Source organism: Hyperoodon ampullatus (genome assembly GCF_949752795.1).
Source record: "Hyperoodon ampullatus genome assembly, chromosome: 1".
NCBI lineage: Eukaryota > Metazoa > Chordata > Mammalia > Artiodactyla > Ziphiidae > Hyperoodon > Hyperoodon ampullatus.
Genome location: NC_136914.1, coordinates 58,632,315 through 58,649,478, shown reverse-complemented (window position 1 = coordinate 58,649,478; position 17,164 = coordinate 58,632,315). Strand labels below are relative to the sequence as shown.

Below are 17,164 nucleotides of genomic sequence, written 5' to 3'. Positions count from 1 at the left end.
TTTATGTAAACATACAACAATGCTTTCACTTACACTCTGTGATATCCTTGAGCCAGGAGCTTTGATTTCTTTATCTTTGTATCCTTAAGATTTTGGACAGTGCCTGGCACACACTAGCCTACCACTAGTAGTGGGATAAGGAAGAAACACTTTGAAATAAATTTTAGTTGTATGCCCAGGCAGGAAAGCAGTTAGGAACCTGCAGTCTGGTTAATAAACCACAAAATTATGTGATACTGCGGTATATGATACGGCTGTACACAGTACAAGGGCATTTTTTTTTTTTTTTTTTTTTGCGGTACGTGGGCCTCTCACTGTTGTGGCCTCTCCCATTGTGGAGCACAGGCTCCGGACGCGCAGGCTCAGCGGCCATGGCTCATGGGCCCAGCCGCTCCGCGGCATGTGGGATCCTCCCAGACTGGGGCACGAACCCATGTCCCCTGCATCGGCAGGCGGACTCTCAACCACTGCGCCACCAGGGAAGCCCCGGGGACATTTTTATTACCAACAGATGTTCAGCAACAGAGTAAGCCCAAAATGCTACTAAATGGAAAATTTTTGTCAAGGCTTATAAAGTATATAAATTCCTTTTTAACATACCTGCACATAGGCACAAGGCCAAAATTCCAAGAGGAAACATGCAAAAGGCCCTTTCTGGCTCAAAGGTGACCAAATTACTATATTTAATCTAATCATCAGTACAAAATTCAGTAACAAGTAGGATATTTGGGTCTTATATCCATTTGATAGGAAACGGGAAGTACTTCTTGAATATTGATTCTGCCAGACCAGTTTCCTCTGATGTAGATGATGTAATATGTTTTCATAAAATTGGGAGAATTTCTGTTTCAAAAAGTCTGTATACACACACGCACACACACAGTGAACTCAAAAGTCTATACCACAAAATGTTAGCAGTAATTTTCTCTGAGAGAGATATTATAGGTGGTTTTAATTTTCTTCCATTTGCTTCTCTTTTTTCAAATTTTCAACAATGGACATATATTACTATTATAATATTTTTTAAAAGGAATATAGTTTTGGGACTTCCCCGGTGGCGCAGTGGTTAAGAATCCACCTGCCAATGCAGGGGACATGGGTTCGATCCCTGGTCCCGGAAGATCCGACATGCCGCAGAGCAACTAAGCCCATGCGCCACAACTACTGAGCCTGCGCTCTAGAGCCCGTGAGCCACAACTACTGAAGCCCGCATGCCTAGAGCCCATGCTCCGCAACAAGAAAAGCCACTGCAATGAGAAGCCCACGCACCACAACGAAGAGTAGCCCTTGCTCGCCATAACTAAAGAAAGCCTGCGCGCAGCAACAAAGACTCAACGCAGCCAAATATAAATAAATAAATAAATAATTTAAAAGTTGTTAAAAAGGAATATAGTTTTTTAAAGTGACTATTAAGCACTACTCCCAAATTATACAAAACAAAAATAATGTGAGAGAAGGCTCTCAGACATTCACACCTAAATGTGAATTTATTATTCAGATTTATAATGCTGAAGGGAATAAAACATATTATTTACAAATTCAAAAGCTGAAGATCAGGGTAATAGATTCAAGTTCAAGTAGATATTAAGGGACCACAACGTTAGGGTACAGAGTACCAAACAGAAGGCTCTGAATAGCCAAAAGGTGGAGCCATGAAGTTGCTGGGCTCTGTGAAGGAGCAGAGTAAAGATAAGTGGCTGAACGAGGCCCAAAGCTGAGAATTTGGTGAGGAATTTGCCCTGCCCCCTCCTTTCAGAAGACATGGAAAGGTATTTTATCTTCGTAGGATCTGTCCCCCTTTCCTTGCTAATAGGGAAGCCAGCCTTTAGCAAGAGGACCCCTTAAATCCATCCTCCCCCTTGCTGGCATTTGCCTACATGCTTATCTTTTTCACTCTCCTCCCTGAAACCCTTCAGTGGCTGTCCAAAACAAGGCCTATGAAGCCTTCCAAGATATGACACTTAAAAAAAAAAACACACACACACAAGATATGACACTTGTCGTGTTCTCACCACTGCTTTCCTCATAGTTAAAATCCCGGCAACAAGAGCTACTTACAGTTCGCCATACATAGGCTGTGTTTTATTAGCTATTCTGTGCCTTTGCCTGGATGTACATTCCCACTTCTGTCTCTTTTACCTCACTTAATTCACATTCAGTCATCATGGCCCAAAAGCTTTCTCTGAACTCCCACCCCCATTCCTGGGCTGAGCTAGGTTTCCTTGTTCAGAGCTCTCAAATCATCACACTTAGTCAATGCCATGGACCTAGGTTTATGTGTCCATCTATTTCACTAGATTCTGAGCTCTCAAGGGCAGAGACTGAGAACTCCTTATTCACTTTTATATCCCAAACATAGTGCCTGGGACCTCGTAGGTACACAGCACCTGCAGTAGGTGCTGATGAACCAAGCACCTCAGTAGGAATGGAGCCCCTATGCCATCTTGGGTATAAATACAGAGCTCACACTTACTCAGATGCAGAGGCAACTGAGATCCCCTCCTCCCAGTCATAGCTATCTGGAATCCCACTGCCTATAATCAAAACTTCCCCCTTTCTCAATCCAGCACTGAGAGTCCTTCTTCCCTCCTTGGTTTAACTGAAATCTGGCTCTTACTGGAAAATACTCCCATATAGCTTTCTCATACATATGTTGCTTATTCCCTCACATTCAATGTACACTGGTGTCCTCCTCTCTTCCTCAGAGTTTCCTGATTATTACTCCTTGACTTTCACATAAACACCCTGGTCCCTTTGAAAATCTGTGGTAATCTCACCTTTCCCCCCTGCTAATTCAGGTAATTTACCAACCTCCACCACTTACTGGTATTTTGGCACCCGGGTTAGTCTTCCTCTCCCTCCTCAGTCCTTGTTTGTCCTCATTCGAGAGGACTTCACTGTCCATGAAAACCATCCACATGACACTGGCTTCTCAGTTCTTTGACCACCTCAACTGAAATAACCTTTGCCCCCAACAGGCCTACCACCATACTCGGCAACTGTCTTCTCCTCAACTGCTCCACTCTTGAAATCTCAAACTCAGTCAGCCCTCACTGACCTTCACTCCCATGCCCCTTCTACGTTCTCCCTGCTATCAACCCCATCTCCACTTCAATCCCTAAGCAGTCTAGACTCCTTGGACCATCACTCTAATCACTTTTGCTGAGTCCTTAACATCTTCACCTTGTCATCCTTTCATCTTACAGAGCAAAACCCCAATCCTCAATCAACTGTCTCCCATCTCCACTCCTACAACTCGATGCTGAGTGTTGCCATAGGAAATCACATAATCACTCTGACTAATGCCACTACAAATTCAGTCTCTCACCTCAGCTGGACCCTCAAAGCTGCCTGTGACCCCTAGTTTGCCTGAGGAGTTCATCATCATGTTCTGTAGTCAATATCTGAGCATTTCTCCACTTTCCTCAAATCTCCTAGCATACTACTTCCCTCTTCACCTTCAGTGGATGACCATGCAAAAATACCACGGGAAAAAAAAAAAACAGAAGCCATCAGGCAGGCACTCCCTCAACTTTTTACCTTGATACCTGCAAACACCTACATGATAATCATACTTTCCTCTGACAAAATGTTAGAGATGTGCTTCTACCATCTAAGGCTAAAATCTCCAGAGTGTGCTCGAGCTCATTCGTCTGGGTCCTCATAGGGATTTTGCTCTATCATACATTCATTCTCTCTCCTCCTGCCTCCTTTTGGGCTCCCTCCCATATTAGTATTTTAACGTGCTCAAATTTCCCTCATCTCTCCACCCCACCAACACAAAATTCTCACTGCAATCTCATATCCTTTCTTCTACATCCAGCTTTAGCTTATTCTTCCCTTGAATTCACAGCCAAATTTCTGGAAGACGTGTTCGTGTTTGTTGTCCCTACTGCTTTATCTCCCATTTCCTGCTTAAGCCGCAGTTAAACAGCTTCTACTCTTAATACTCTATTAATATGGTTGCTCCCGGGGCTTCCCTGGTGGAGCAGTGGTTGAGAGTCTGCCTGCCAATGCAGGGGACTATGGGTTTGAGCCCTGGTCTGGGAAGATACCACATGCCGTGGAGCAACTGGGCCTGTGAGCCACAACTACTGAGCCTGCGTGTCTGGAGCTTGCGCTCTGCAACGAGAGGCCACGATAGTGAGAGGCCCCCGCTCGCCACAACTAGAGAAAGCCCTCGCACAGAAACGAAGACCCAACACAGCCAAAAATAAATAAATAAATATATATGGTTGCTCCCCATGTCAATGTCTTTTTGCCAAATCCAAGGGCCATTTCAGACTTGTCTTCCGGTTCCTTTGAAAGCCTTGTACTTCTGGGCTTTATGCCCTCTTCTTGTCATCCCTTCTCAGTGGGATCTCCTTTCCTCTGCTATGCAGTTAACTATGTTGGTGTGCCTCTGGGTTCTTTTCAGCCCTCTCTCCTTACTATACTTTCCCTGGATCATCTCATCTACTAACTTAACTACAATTACCATTTTTGGTTTATTATTCCCAAATCTTTAGAACAGATCTCTCTCCTGCTTCAGACCTATAAATCCAACTGCCTACTGTTTATCTCCTCTGCCATATCTCATGGACTACTCAATATTAAAATACATCTAATCCTGAACTAATCATATTCCCACTCTCTCCCCACCTAACTTTTCTTGCTTTGTTCTAGTACCTATCTCAGTGACGAAGCCTAGGTTTTATTCTTCTGCCTCTCTTATCTTCCAATTCAAAGCACTAAGTCCTAACAATTCCATTTCCTAAAAACCTCTGAAATCTATCCATGTTCCTCAAAGTCCACTGCCACTATCTAGCACAGTGGTTAAGAGCACTGGTTCAGAAGCTAGACTTGGTTCAAATCCTCACTCCACTATATATTATCCACCTGTGTGACTCTACACAAGCAACAACTTCTCAAGTGCCTCAGTTCTCATTACTCAAAATATGTTACCTATCATTAGTGCAGACCACCATCACCTCTACCCTGGATTACCCTGACAGCATCTTAAGAGGGCTACTAGTCTCCAGTATGGCCCTTCTGCAATCCAATCTCCTCAGTGTAGTCAGTAATCTTTCTAAAACACAAATCTCATCATGTTACTCCTTACTGTAAACTCTTTAATGATTCCCCATTGCCTTCAAGAAAACATTTCAACCCCTTAAAAATGCACACAGGACCTTTAAAATCTGGTCCCTAATTCCTTCTCTTATTCCTGTCCTCTATCACATGCACACCATACTGAACTATTTGGAGATCCTCAGACTTACAGTGCTATTCTTTGCCTCTGGGCCTCTGCATATACAGGCATCCCTTGGAAATACTGCAGGTTCAGTTCCAGACCACCACAATAAACCAAATACTGCAATAAAGTGAGTCACGCAAATTTTCTGGTTTCCCAGTGCATATAAAAGTTATGTTTACACAATACTAGAGTCTATTAAGTGTATAATAGCATTATCTCTAAAAGAACAATGTACATACCTTAATTAAAAAATAATGTTGTCATAAAAATGGGACCAATAGACTTGTTCAACGCAGGATTGCCACAAATCTTCCATTTGTAAAATATACAGTATCTGCGAAATGCAATAAAACAAGGTGTGCCTGTACTGTTCTGACTGCAAACCCTCTCTCCCTTCTAAACTGGCTAGATCAACTTATACTTCTGCTTTACATCTCCTTTTGGGTATCACTTCTTCTAAAAGCCTGACTCCTAAGACTGGTGAGGTGCACCCCAACTAGATCCTTAGCATTCCATACCTACTTTCATCCTAACTATTAGGTGTTAATCTCAACCATAATTGCTTCTTTAGACTGTAAGTTCCTTGAAGATAGTGACCATGGCTTATTCACTGCTATGTCCCTAGGGACCAGGATAGTGATGGGTACACAGAAGACATTCAACCAATACCTGTTGAATAAATTGAGTATGCACTGCTTGCACACCTTTTAATTAACTTTATCTAAAATTTAAAATGTTACATCTAACCAATCATGTCACCAGTCTATACGGATTTCTTATTTTCTACCATATATCCTATGGAAGGAGTGATCTGAATACAGACACACCACATTTTGTAAAATGTAAGTAACCTTAAGACTGACTTAACTGCCACATTTCAGAAGAAATTTTAAAAGATTACATTGAGAAAATTCTTAACGCACAGTGAAAAGAGACAATAAAAGGAGGTTTTTTTATTCAAAGGTATAACTGGATAAGTAGATTTGTTTACAACCATTCTTGTGAAATACTTTTTAAAAAAATACAACCAACTTCTTTGCCAAAAGCAGACACAGACCTCAACTATGATGACCTAATTTTTGGTGGATAATGTACAGGATTAGGCAGAAACAGGCAAGCTCACACTGGTAGATTAACTACCCCAGTCAAAACTCCGTTTACAGCCCCCGCTTCTTGACCGATTTCTGTTCCCACTTCGTCTTCTACCATCTTGTCGAGTTCCTGACCGACTCCCCTGTCGATTCTGTCTACCTGACCGGCCACCAGATCGACCACCTGACCGGCCCGACCGGCCTGACCGGCCACTTGACCAGCCACTCCTCTGTCTGGAATTAGAAGATGTGCTTCCATCATAATATTCTTCAATTTCAGGCAACTTGGCTGGCACTGAGAGTACCCAGTCTGAATCATGCCACTCTGCCTGTTGGGATAATTTACAGGATTAATATAAATGCAAAATAGAAACCATAAGCAAACACGTGAATATAGGAGACTCTTTTCATATCCATTAGCTAAAGGCCATCTAGCCATTAAGTTCAAAGTATCTAGAACAAAACTGAAGACCAGAAAACAAAAACATATTCAAAGCTCATTCACTAAAGTTTCTAAGTTTTATGAACAAACAAAACAGAAACAGACTCAGATACAGAGAACAAACAGGTGGCTGCCAGAGGAGAGGGAGGTGGGGGGATGAGTGAAACACATAAGAGAGATCAAGAGGTACAAACTTCCAGTTACAAAATAAATGAATCACAAGGATGAAATGTACAGCATGGGGAACATAGTCAATTATATTGTAATATCTTTGAACAGTGACAGTAACTAGACTTATCATAGCGATCATTTTGTAATATACAGAAATATTGAATCACTATATTGTGTACCTGGAACTAACACAGTTTTGTAGGTCAATTATACTTCAAGTTTTTAAAAAATGCAGACAATGGGAGGAAATTCTTCAAAATGCTAACAGTGGTTATCTCTGGGGGGTGAGGATTATGAGTGCTTGTTATTTTTTACTTTATTCTTCCATGTGTTTCTAGTTGTGTGTGGTAAACATGTACTGCTTGTAAAATTAGAAAGAAAATAAATGTCATTAAAAATGAAAAAAATCAATCCTGTTAAAATTTAAATCTCAAATTTAACACAACAATACAAAGCTTGGTTCCCCTCCCCAATGCTCCCCCCCACCAAAAAAAAAGTTTCTAAAAGCTAAGTTTTAGTCTCAGGTGAAATTTTCAGGCTGATTTTGGGACTCTAAATTCCTACTCAGTTTATACATTCTAAAAGAGACCACCAGTTTCTCAGCACAAAATGAGTAAGTCACTAATAAGTAGTACATTGCTTTCAGCAGATACATTGACAGAAGCAAGGAGTGTGAGCTGAGATTAAAAATCTGTCAACACCTGCCAGGGAATAAAAAATGTAGCCATTGGAAACAATTTGGTATCGGGGTAAACAACTCAAGATATAAAAATCATTGCAGGGGCTTCCCTGGTGGCGCAGTGGTTGGGAGTCCACCTGCCAATGCAGGGGAAGCGGGTTCATGCCCCCGTCCGGGAGGATCCCACATGCCACGGAGCGGCTGGGCCTGTGGGCCACGGCTGCTGAGCCTGTGCGTCTGGAGCCTGTGCTCCGCAGCGGGAGAGGCCGCGACGGTGAGAGGCCCACGCAAAAAAAAAAAAAAAAAAAAAAAAAAAAAAAAATCATTGCAGCTCATGAGAGCATCGGTATGTCATATTCTGCTACATTAACTGTTTTTCATTGTGATCATGAGTTGTCAAGGCAAGTTAATATTAAAATACCTTACAGGTAAGAGTAAGCAGAGACAAACAGCCACACACACCACTGGTGGCAATATATGACCGAAGCCTTAAAAATACACACACCTTTTGGCCAAGCAGACATCTTTAGAAGTTCACCTTAAAGAGACAAACATGGCAATGCATAAAGAGTTAGCTATGCCAGCATTTAAGACTGACCTTAAATGCCAACATTTAAGGCTGACCGGTTTATAACGGAATATTAGTATTAGAAATAATCTAAATGTCAGAAAATAGGATATTGATTAAGTTGGCCACCCAGGTGGCCAAATGCCAGGGAGCCAATAAAAACAAGTAACTGTACAATTGACAAAGAAATGTGTTTACAATATATTCTGAATTTGTAAAAAGACTTTAAAAACCAAATAATCCCATTCTTGTTTCAAAATATGTATATAAATATGCATAGGGATGTAATAGACAAATTCCACAGTGTAGGAATCTAGTGGACAATCTCTTCCTTCAACAGATAAAATACAAGGAAAATTTTTTTAAAGAAAGAGAGAAAGGAAGGAGAACCTATAAAGTAAACGAGACAAACATCAAATTACAATGTATGAACCTTATGGACCTTCTTATATTTAAAAATATGTAGGAGACAGAGGGAAAATTTAAACAGAAAATTGGATAATATTGAGGAACTATTATTTTGGGGGGTTTAGTTATGGTATTACGATTGTGTTTTTGAAAGTGTTTTTAGTATTTTAGGTATATAGAAATATTTATGGTTGAAATGATAGACTTCCTAAAATTTGTTTCAAAAGAATACAGGAGAGAGTGGGGAAGTGGATCGAAGTAGACATGAAACACAATTGGCCATGAGTTGATAACTGTGGAAGGTGGGTGATGGGTACATGAGGATTCAGTATGCAATTCTATTTTTTCACGTTTGAAATTATTCATAACTTTTAAATGTTTTAAGTTATGATACAGACTGGATATTTATTATTTATTATTATTTTATTAAGGAATTGTTAACTGATTGAGGCATTTAGCCTAAATCAATGTCATAATGATATTATGACTATGTTATTTTTATTTTATTTTATTTTATTTTTTTATTTTTTTGCGGTACGTGGGCCTCTCACTGTTGTGGTCTCTCCTGTTGCGGAGCACAGGCTCTGGATGCACAGGCCCAGCGGCCATGGCTCATGGATCTAGCTGCTCCGCGGCATGTGGGATCTTCCTGGACCGGGGCACGAACCCGTGTCCCCTGCATCGGCAGGCGGACTCTCAACCACTGCGCCACCAGGGAAGCCCGACTATGTTATTTTTAATCCTTATCTTTTAGAGAAACATATTCAACTATTTAACAGATAAAAGTTTTTAAATACCAGGCTTCCCTGGTGGCGGACTGGTTAAGAATCCACCTGCCAACGCAAGGGACATGGTTCGAGCCCCTGTCCGGGAAGATCGCACATGCTGCGGAGCAACTAAGCCCGTGCGCCATAGCTACAGAGTCCGTGCTCTAGAGCCCGCGAGCCACAACTACTGAAGCCCACGCACCCTCGAGCCCGTGCTCTGCAACAAGAGAAGCCACTGCAATGAGAAGCCCACGCACTGCAACAAAGTGCAGCCCCCACTTGCCGCAACTAGAGAAAGCCTGTGTGAAGCAACGAAGACCCAATGCAGCCAAAAATAAAATAAATAATTTATTTAAAAAAAAAATTTTTTTAAATACCTGTAACCTTTCTGACTCAGTTGTGGGAACATCAAAGCAAACACCCTAAAAGCAAAATGAAAACATTTTTATTTAAATGCATATGAGTTGATTTTTTTAAATATCTGCTTGTAATCTTATATTAGCTAAGAAAAGATTAAGCTCGTCCCATGATTGCCTATAGGATTAAACCAGCTAATATATAATAATGCATGACACAGAATGGCTGCTAATTGTACTTCCTAAATCTAAAAGTAAACCAGTATCTAATAAGAACTGACTACTACTGGGAATCTAGAGTATTCTCTAGAAAAGTTTTTGTAGACACTATAATGTTCCATGTCCCTTGTAAAATGACCCATCTAATAAACTCCTTTAAAAATGTAGTGCCAGAAACTTTCTCTCGTAAAGTGCTGAAATGTTTATCAGATACCGAGAATGAAGTAACCTAAGATGCTTCCTCTTTGGTTTTGGTTGCTGTTAAGTTGCAAGTTAATTTAATATTCAAGTATAGCTTTGCCCTAAGGACCTTGGTATATTTTCCTTCCCCTCCACATTTTTTCTGAATGTACATATTTGTCTCATACTTGCCACAGATCTTTTTTGAAGGTAAGTAGTATTAAATTTGAGAAAGATAACTATTTCCAATAAATGGGCTAATAAATTATAGACTAGAATGAACCTATGTTGTCAAGTGAGATGAATAAATATAACATCTTTTCTCAAAACCATTAGAAGAAATCAGTCACTTATATTACAGATGGTCTTAACTTTGCTATTTCATAATTGTATGAAAATACTTAATTCACTTTATTATCCTCATTAACAATCAATAGCAGGCCACTTAAAAACCAATATTGTGTATTCTCTAAAAAATAGAGCTGTTTAGCTGTTGCAATTATAAGTTACTTAATCTTAGAAAATAAACACACACAACCACATGTAATATGTATACAAAGGCAGAAACTTAGAAAACTCGGATATTAGTCAAATTAAGCAGAATGACTTTACAGCTTTCTAGAGGAATGGGTTACTTAAATAACTCCCTGAATTTACAAGTGGAAACATACTAACACATGGAGAACATCCCATTAGGCTTCAAAAAAAAAAAAAAAAAAAGAATCTGCTAGTCTATATAATCGTATAATCGTACAGCAGTTGTCTAGAAAAGCCTACCATATTTCCTTTTAGGAGGCACATTCTGGTAATTTGGGACACAGCATTACTACTCAGCTTTCTGTTAAGTTCTTTCCAAGCACAGCTAACATCCTGTATTTCTTCTGGGCTTTCCAGAGTCATGGTCACAAACCCCTTAAGGAATAAAAGTCACATTATATTTGGGAAAAAAGCAGCAGCATCAGGACAATGACATTCTAACTTGACAGCCCTTTTTGACTTAACCATGTACTTCTTATGAGCCAATAGTATAACATGGCTGCTAAAAAACCAACTTCTTTGAAATTATATTAATAGAAGACTAATGTTTATATATAATTGAAAGTACCATTCTTCTATACATTGCTGTAAAGACTACATTTAATTCTAACCATCATGCTTTAAGAGGAAATTAAACAAACTAGAGCATCAGAGAAAAGATAAGGTAGTGGAGAATTAAGGAAATGCTGAAGGAAATCAAAGTTAGCTTTGAGTGGAAAAACAAGAGGACATAAACCTCTTTAAACTTCTGAAGGACTATTACATAAGCAAAAATTACTTGTTCTGTAGAACTTCACTGGACAACAAAAGGATCAACATGAAGAAGATATAGGGAGGCAGTCAACTAACAAGTATTTGAGTGCCCCCTATGTATGTGCCAAAGATGCTCTAGGTGCTAGAGATTCAGCAGTAAATAGTCCTTTGTTTCATGGAGGTTACATTCTAGTGTGTGTGTGGCAGGGGGGTTGGCGTGGCGGCAGTGGATAATGGTGGGAGAGGAGACAGTAAACAAATAAGGAAATATATATGTCAGATAGTAATAAGAATCATGAAAAAAAAAATAAAGCAGGGGAAGAAAATGAAAATAGAGAGTAAAGGGAGGGGTAAGCTATTTTAGACAGTGTGATGAGGAAAGACTTCTCTGACACAGTGGTATCTGAGTAGAAACCTGAATGAAGTGAAGGAGAGAGCCAAGGTTATTAAAAGGAAAGAACGTTCAAAACAGCACAAATAAGTGTAAATGCCTTTTGTAGGGTTAAGTTTATGTTTGAGTATCAGAAGTAGGTTAGGGTAGCTGAAAACAAGCAAGGGGAGAGTGATAGGAGATGAGGCCAAAGAGGTAGCAAGGGAAGATGCTACAGAACATTCATGGTAAAGACTGTGGATTTTGGTTTAACCTATAAAAGAAATATCAAACCACTAACAACCTGTTGCTAAGATATTTAATCAGAGGACAGATGACCCATCTGCCAAAGAGGGATTCTTTTATTAGATAAAAGTTGGGATTAAATTACCTCTTACATACTTCTTAGCTTTAAAAGTCTATCTTCATATTTGCTTAAGAAGTATGGTTTAAATGTTTTCTTGAGAAGTATCTGGTGGGTTATTAGGGATAGGGTATTTGCTCAGTGCTAAAGTATCACCCCACAGATTAGAGAGTAAAATATACCTTTATAATGGGAATATATGGCTCTGGGTACGGTTTGTTTTGACATCTGATACTGAACTGGCAGGGGGACAGATCAGATGGTGTTTTTTACACACACACACGCACACACGCACACACACACACACACAAAGAGACACCCTCCACATATACAAGCAATCCTTACTTTGCATGGTGTTGTGTTAGCTGCAGAGTCTACTTCTCGATTTGCATGGCTCCATGGCAAACAAAATGAGGAATCGGTTCTGGTATGCAAGTTTCGGTTAACAAAGTACTGTGCAAAGTGAAGATGTCCTATATTTCCCTCCAGATAGAGAGATATCTATGGTTCAATTTTAATCCTTCTCAACCACATGCAATTTTCTCACAGATTTCTACCTTATCAGAGGTGATCAAAGAACGTGGTTCAAAACTTGATGCGCCAGAGATGTGGGCTAATGCTGCAGCCAATGCATCCACTGCCCCTTTCTCTTCTATCAGTCTCTGAGCTGATGGTCGGAAAAAATCAACAGCAGCATAAGAAACGGAAGCCAGAGACCTATGGTTTAAAAATAGTAAATTTTCTTGGTCAAGACAAAGGGGAAAAATTAAAGATAAGAGAATGAATGGGAAAAGAGAGAAACATTTTCGTATTTTAATATAATTAAATGTCTGCTGGTAAAACTGGTGATTAAATTTTCTGATATGTGAACTAGGAGAGCTTAAAGATGTATAGCCTAATACAAAGGAAAAAAATCATTCAGCAAGGTCAGAAAGCATACCTGATGGCATCCATGCTTTTAGATTTAACTAAATCCATTGTAGAAGGAACACCTACACGTTTAAAAGTAATTCCCTGAAAATGAAAGAATTACATTAAAGAAAAATGGAAGTCTTTACAATTAATTCCTAAATTAATCTAGTTTGTTGAATTTCCATTTCTTGGACTTAAAGATTTCCAAGCCCTAGCAGATCAAAAGATTTTCTAATAAATCATCAATTACAAATTCTAGAAAGAGAAAAAAAATGTTTCTGAAGTGTCTCTTAGTTACAATCATGGAATTTCAGTTGCAAAATAAAGCTGATTTAAAGAAAAGAAAAGGATGCTGTTTATATCAATTAACTTTTTTCTTATTATCCTCATTTTACAAGGTATATGAAATAGTGTATGAAAACACACATCATAAAAATAGGAAAAATGTGAAATACCACAAAAACCCCAGACCACAAAAAATGTGTAATTTCTTATAGAAACTGGTTAGTGTACCATTACTCGATATAATCTTAACTATTACACCAAGACAATGTCACAATCATCCATTTACAATACTGGACTAAGAGGTACTGAAATCACAATGTACTTCTGATTTTAGTATCAAGGGAGAAGTTCAAGGGAAAAATGAGAAAGTCAGCTCTTCTGTCTTCACAATAAAAGCTGTATTAAAACAAAGTCTTGCAGCTAATATAAATTTAGCTCTCCACATGCTTCACATCCAAATGCAGCTTAAACTGAGAAAAGTTATAAAGATCTAATGGTGAGAACAATACAAAAAGATCTCTTTTCTAAGGCACCATTCAGATAATAACCCTGAAATAATTTAACTCTACTTACTGCTTTTTGTTCCACATATCTTAATTGACCTCTTTCTCTTGGTTGATAAAAACATATGCAAATCCCTGTCCGGCCAGCTCTACCTGTGCGTCCAGAGCGATGAATATAGGACTCAACATCCTAAAAATAAAAGAGGTAACTCTTCTTAAAAATCTGGCAAATTAAAAAGTCATTCCAGCATCCAAATAATAATAAGAAAAATAACAAAACTACTACTATCAATAATAACATTTTTATTTCAATCCTGTTGCTCTTTTCAACATCCCAAAGGGGGATGTTGAAACATCCCATCTGCAATAAAGAGGATAGGATTTAAAACCTTTTTATCCACTCCATCCCAGGGTTCTTTACATGGTAACTTTTTATAACTCCCTTGCATGATTCCATGCCTCAAATCCAAATAAAGAGGTTAATCATTTGCAAAGGCACCAGATTCTGATCAATTTAACATCACACTAACAAAAAATGGCTAAGAGCAAGAAAAGATAACATATTTTTCATATATAAGCAATGTCTTAAAAATAAAACAGCAATTTATATAGCTGTTCTTATTTTCTCCAAATCAAATCTCATTTCCTTGAAAATTAAAAACATAATGAGGTATCACCGTATTCCTGTTAGAATGGTCATCATCAAGAAGACAAAAGATAACAAATGCTGCTGTGGAAGTGGAGAAAAGATAACTTTGTGCACTGTTGGTGGGATTGTAAATTGGTATAGTCACTATGGAAAACAGTATGGAGGATCCTCAAAAAATTAAAAATAGAACTACCACAGGATCCAGCAATTCCACTTCTGCGTATATATCCAAAGGAAACAAAAACACTAATTCAAAAAGATATCTGCACCCCCATGTTCACAGCAGCATTATTTACAATAGTCAAGACATGGAAACAACTTAAGTGTCTATCAACAGCTGAATGAATAAAAAAGTTATGGTATATATATATATGTATATATATACCATATACATATGGAATATTATTCAGCCATAAGAGGAAATCCTACCATTTGTGACAACATGGCTAGACCTTGAAGGCATTATGCTAAGTGAAATAAATCAGAGAAAGACAAATACTGTATGATCTCACTTATATATGGAATCTAAAAAAAAAAAACAATAACAACAAACAAAAAACTAAACTCATAGAAACAGAGATCAGACTTGTGGTTACCAGAAGCAGAGATTGGGGGGAGGGAGAAATGAAAGAAGGTGGTCAAAAGATACAAACTTCCAGTTAAACAATAAGTACTATGGGTGTAATGTACAACATGATGACTATAGCTAACACTGCTATATGATATAGTATAGGAAAGTTCTGAAGAGAGTAAAGCACAAGAGTTCCCCTCACAAAGAGAGAACACTTTTTTTTTCTTTTCTTCTTTTATACCTACATGAGAAGATGGATATTAGCTGAAGCTATTGTGGCAATCAATTCACAACATAAGTAAATCAAACCATCATGCTGCACGGCTTAAACTTATACAGTGATGTATGTCAATTATTTTTCAATAAAACGGGGGGGGAAAAATCTCATTTCCTACCTGTGGAGGTGAACTCTGAATCACCAGGTCAACCTCAGGAATATCCAAACCACGGGCAGCCACATTGGTTGCCACCAAAACTTTAAAACTACCCTCTCTGAAGCCTTTCAGTGTAATTTCTCTTTGTGACTGTGCGATATCGCCATGTAAACACTGGGCATTCTATTTGAAAAAAAAAAAAAAAGGAAAAGTAAGTGTATAGCACATACTTGCAATACATAGCACCGAACACCATACAGTCTGTGCTCTTTTTTGTTGCTGTTGTTTTTAAATCTCACCTTCTGATAATTATAAAAATACATGCTTATTGTTTTTAAAAAATCAAACGTTACAGAAAAACATTTAACATAAATGCAAAAGCTTCCCTTAATATCAGACTCGTAATAATTAACTGCTAACAGTTTGGTGAATATTCCTCCGCATATTATTATTTTTCTTTCTTTCTTTTTTTTTTGCGGTACACGGGCTTCTCACTCTTGTGGCCTCTCCCGTTGCGGAGCACAGGCTCCGGACACGCAAGCTCAGTGGCCATGGCTCACAGGCCCAGCCACTCTGCGGTGTGTGGGATCTTCCCGGACCGGGGCACGAACCCGTGTCCCCTGCACTGGCAAGCAGACTCTCAACCACTGCACCACCAGGGAAGCCCCGCATATTATTTTTTAAATAATATATACACACACAGACCCCTCACAAATCCTAGCATATAATTTTATGTATTCACCTATAAAAATGGGATTTTACTATATATGTATTGTTTTACAACCTGCTTTATAAATTTTTTATATCTTAGCCATTCTTCTACATCTATAGATATACATCTACTTAATTTTTTAAAACTATACATGATTTCTTCATATGGCTGCAGTATCTTTTTTTTGGCCATGCCACACAGCTTGCAGAATCTTAGTTCCCCGACCAGGGATTGAACCTGGGCCCTGGCAGTGAAAGCACCAAGTCCTAACCATTGGACCACCAGGGAATTCCCAGTATCATTTATTTTAGCAGTACCCTACTGATTTGGGTAGGATCCAAACTTTCATCTTCAGAAACAACGCTACAACGAATAACCTTGTACTTACAACTGCAGACCCCTTAGTATATTTCAGTAGGTTACATATCTAGAAGTTGAATTTCCGGGTCAAAAATTATGAACATTTAACATTTTAATAGTTATCGCTATTAAATTAAAACTGTATTATAAAAAGAAGTTGTAAACAAACAAACAGAAACCAGACTCACAGACATAAAGAACAGACTTGTGGTGGCCAAGGGGAAGGGGGGTGGGGGAGGGATGGATTGGGAGGTTGGGGTTAGCAGATGCAAACTATTTCATATAGAATGGATGGACAAAAAGGTCCTACTGTATAGCACAGGGAACTATATTCAATGTCCGGGGATAAACCAAAATGGAAAAGAATATAAAAAAGAACGTATATACAAGTATAACTGAGTCACTTTGCTGTACAGCAGAAATTAACACAATATTGTAAATCAATTATACTTCAATTTAAAAAGAAGAAATTATGCCCATTTACTCTTCAACATTCTATGAGTGTTTATTCAATCTTACCCCACCTATATATATATATATATATATATATATATATATATATATATATACACCACCCACCTGTATACTATGAATCATTATAATCCTTGTAAATCTAATACGCAAAAATGATTTCCCAATGTTGTTCTAATTTACATT

General features: G+C 38.5%; 1 protein-coding gene across 2 annotated transcripts in view; it reads right to left on the bottom strand.

The window, feature by feature from the left end:
* Nucleotides 1-6,161: 6,161 nt before the first annotated feature.
* The window catches only part of DDX50 (DExD-box helicase 50), a gene marked incomplete at its 5' end in the record, with an annotated part of 34,444 nt that continues 23,441 nt past the window's right edge, over nt 6,162-17,164 (bottom strand). For both annotated transcript variants that reach the window (XM_079716548.1, XM_079716549.1), the window contains 7 exons: nt 6,162-6,656; nt 9,740-9,784; nt 10,895-11,029; nt 12,699-12,858; nt 13,082-13,155; nt 13,912-14,031; nt 15,457-15,618. In XM_079716548.1, coding sequence (XP_079572674.1) covers nt 6,369-6,656; nt 9,740-9,784; nt 10,895-11,029; nt 12,699-12,858; nt 13,082-13,155; nt 13,912-14,031; nt 15,457-15,618 — 984 coding nt within the window. In that variant the 3' untranslated portion in view covers nt 6,162-6,368. The remainder of the gene's footprint in view (nt 6,657-9,739; nt 9,785-10,894; nt 11,030-12,698; nt 12,859-13,081; nt 13,156-13,911; nt 14,032-15,456; nt 15,619-17,164) is intronic.